General features: G+C 36.6%; 1 protein-coding gene across 1 annotated transcript in view; it reads left to right on the forward strand.

Annotated features, from left to right (window-relative positions):
• LOC100539877 (ubiquitin-like modifier-activating enzyme ATG7) overlaps positions 1-3627 on the forward strand; it is a 97274-nt gene extending 93647 nt beyond the window's left edge. The window contains exon 15 of the mRNA XM_019620016.2: positions 3286-3627. Coding sequence (XP_019475561.1) covers positions 3286-3318 — 33 coding nt within the window. The 3' untranslated portion in view covers positions 3319-3627. The remainder of the gene's footprint in view (positions 1-3285) is intronic.
• Positions 3628-3942: the final 315 nt, after the last annotated feature.

Genomic DNA, 3942 nt, shown 5'->3' on the forward strand with positions numbered 1-3942 from the left:
GCTGACCGCAAAGCCCCCTGGGGAAACGTAGCTGCTCTTCTCCGCTGGACAGGCACCCGGAACTTGAGCATCAGCAGTCAAACCCCCAGTGCATTGCATGATGTTATGATGTGGAATACCGATAATGAAAAATCATGAAACCATGACACAGATGCAGTCTTTGACCCAGGAAGAATATTGAAGGAGCCACACGAGGACTGTTGATGCAGCCTGCTTGCTTAGTTCCTTGAATTATACTGTATAGGTTCACAAATACTTTGTAGAATTAGATTGTCAGAAGTTCGGATGTATAAAAGCATCTTTAACGTATTGCCTATGAAAAAGCTCATGTTGTATAGACATAAAATAATTTACTTTAAATTTAAACGTGTTTGAGTATATTCTTTTATCATTTGTTTTGCTTCCCTGAGTAAGGGTACATTTCTAAATCAAGATGCAAGGTATGATAAGATGTAATTGATGTGGGAAGCTGCATGTTCTCATGTGATACCCAAGGGTGCTGTTTGTTACATGTAACATCTAATTTTCAGCCTCACCTCTGCTAGTAGAATTTTCCTTACTCTAACCCATATTTGGAGCATTTATAACACAGTAAATACTGAGGTTTGCATAAAGGTATTCCAAGGTTTTCTAAGCAGTGTGTATTTGATGCACATGTATGTAAATTTATCTTAGTTTGGTGTGGAAAGCAGTGTGTGGGGGTGGTGTGTCTGTTTGCTTTGTCTCTCTTAAAGATGTGGCCATTTCTGTGCAATTGCTGCTGGATCACTGCTGGCAAGAAACTTAGAAATCCTCTTAGGATGTGCTGGTATTCTTGCAGGCTTGTTTATAAGATAAATGGAAGTTACCTATTTGAGTTACTCATGTTAATTCTAGGATGCCAAGTCTTGTTTCCATATGTGAATGCTAAGTTTGGAACCATGACCATGGAGGTTAAATTTCAGATACCAGCTGTTATTGCTGCAGGAAGGAAATGCAGAACTCTTTCTCTCTTCATTAGGATTATTGAAAATGCCATCTGGAACTGTGTAAAATCATTGGGAACTTGTGAACAGATGAATTAATACACAGGGTTTTCCCTATTCTTCCTATGATGTAAGACAATTATACTTGTCATTTTAAGAAAAGAACTTCAGGAATTATTTTATCCTGAATGGGCATAATTTGCATCTGACATTTAGGAACCTCTACAAAGAAGTTCAGATATGAAAGCATGTGCTTGAAAAAAAACAGGTGCTTTGAGGTAGTCTGTCCAGGCTTTTTATTTATTTATTTAAGGGGTTGGATGGAGGTTGACATTGACAGCTGGTTTATTATCTTCCTATTTTATGACCAATCCTGTCATCGCGTGTAGCTGCATTTAGATTGACTAACCCAGGTGTGCTGTGGGACAGAAGAGAAGTGAAAGCAAAATCCAAATTCATGGCTTGAATTGGGGATCAGATTCTTGGCACTACACTCATTTTAGACTTTATCTTCCATGGCTTTCTGTATTTCATGATTTCTGTTCTGCAGAAATTTCACTGCTTTGAAGTAATAGCCAAAATTTGCATAGCCATGAAGCATGTAGTCTAAACATCTTCTTATGCAAAGGTACATAAAAAGTAAATATTTTTATGTCGAAGGACTCCTAGGAAATATATGTATCTTAGATAGAAAATTATTTAATTGTTATTCTTTTCTTCTTACTTTCCTGCTATTATTACTAATGCTGTATTTCAGGGGTCTTAGTTTCTCAATGTCCATGACTAGCTTATGTTATTCAGATAGCAGAATACGTTTCACAAGTAAGGCTGCTCCCACAGCCAGAAGTCTGGGTTACCTACGAGGCAGTGTTGGCTGCACTGTGTGCTGGAGCTTAGGAGCTGTGCTTGGACTGTACGTCTTCAAGTTGCTTGAGGCCCTCACAAGGGCCCTTAATATTAAGGACAAACAACAACAACAAACCTGCATTTCTTCCCCTTGGTTTCAACAAAGAGAAATGACTGTGTAGTTAGAGCTGCTCTTTGTGCCAGATGGGTTGTTACAGTAATGCAAGCATTGCACGTGACGTGTGTAGAGCCGAAAGGCTTTCTGAGCTTTACAGAAACTACGGAACAGCAAGTCAGTTTCTGGATGGAAGTATTTTCATATCACAAAATTATTCATGTCACTGGCACCCTTGCCAGCCTTTCTTTGTGAAAAACAAACAAACCAGCAAGTACTTGCCTTCTCACCCACACTGCTCAGATCAGAACTGATGATGGGAAAGCACAGAGCAGAGAAGCTGGCACTGCTCCCAGTGCATCTGCTTAGTAGATAAAGAAGACTTTTAGGGATTTCAGTCCGCTTTTTTTCACTTTTGCCTTTGATTCACCTCATGGCATTTATTAAAGTATTTATTACCTTTCTTTGGGAGTGATTTTGGGGGTTAAAATCTATGGGATTTGTTTTCAAAAATTAGGCTCAACAAAGATGGACTATCAGTCTGAACTTTGAATTTCTTACTTACTGCCAGTTTGAATCATACCATAAACACTATTTAAAGATTTTGTTTTTCATATTTCTTTTCCACATCCTTGACCCTGACTGGTAAGCTGGACATTTGTGTTTGCCTTGGCAAGCTCCAAGCTGCTCATCTAGGGCAGGATGAAAACTCTTTTTTCCTTTCGTAAACAAACTGTTCCTAAAGTATTTTCCATAAGGATTTACACCACCATTTTGCAACGCTTCTAGGAATTGAAAAAATCTTGCTATTCAGAGTTTTCATTTTATGGTTTGTAACACTGCAGAAAAATATTTGAGCAATTGCTTTCTGGGGTTGGATTTTAAGAGCATTTTTCAGAACATATTCAAATTCCAGAATTATTACATTTTGTCATAAGGGCTTTTATTAAAATTACAGTTATTTTTCTATTAACTATTCAATATTGCTGTGTTGAACTCTGAATTTTTCTAGAAATATTTGAAAGATATTGAAGGAATATCTTCCTATTGGTGGCAGATTTTGCTGGCAAAGGGGAACTATTCTGTTCAAGTGATCAGAACCAATAGTTCAGAGCCAGATCTAGCTCAAAGCTTTGTATCCATGTTCTTCCTGGCTACTACAAGCCTTTTCTGAGTAGACGGAGAGTATTTGCCATGAACTAAACCTCCAAAAAATCATAAAAAGCCATTGGTTCTAGTCAACAGTCCATAAATGTTATTTACTCTTTCTTTTAAATAATAATACTAATTTTATAAAGGCATATTAAAAGTGTATTTGAACTCCACAAACTAAAATTACACTTCCTTTTTTTGTTGCAGATCTGGGACATGAGTGATGATGAAACAGTCTGAAAATCAGCTGAATAAGGTGGAAGATGACCTACTTTGAACTGCGTTGCTGCCTTTTATCTGTTATTCAACAAGTTAATGATTGCTTACCCATTCTGACTGCAGTGAATATGAACAATTGTAAACCACATACTGGCATGAGTATCTTCACTGTGAAAGAAGTCTTTTCTGGATATAACTCCATGTATTCATTTTTATTATGTAAATAACCGAAATAACGTGGTTATGTTTAAATCTTATTCCTTTTTTTCCCCCCATTTTCTTAATAAGACATATATAAAATTTGCTGCTTAAGTAAACTTTGGTATTTCATTTGTTCCGTTTTTTTATTTTGCTTGTCAGCAGACATGTCTAAGTAGCTTGTCTAAATGTTTTTTCTTCGTCTTTCCAACACTTGTTCGCCTTTAATTAGAGTTCATTATTAAGATTGAGAATATTCTCCTGTTGGGAAATAAACTGCATCTTTATTTATGGGAGAGCAGGAGTAGGTTAAAAACCTACACTTGCAGTGTATATCACATTGCTTTCTATTTCAAAGTAAATATTTGTAGTACAGTTGATTCCCTTTTCTTTATTATGGTATGATTGTTCTTACCTGTGCCAAAAGAGAAATTATTCTCTGGAAAG

The sequence above is a fragment of the Meleagris gallopavo genome, chromosome 14 (assembly GCF_000146605.3).
Source record: "Meleagris gallopavo isolate NT-WF06-2002-E0010 breed Aviagen turkey brand Nicholas breeding stock chromosome 14, Turkey_5.1, whole genome shotgun sequence".
NCBI lineage: Eukaryota > Metazoa > Chordata > Aves > Galliformes > Phasianidae > Meleagris > Meleagris gallopavo.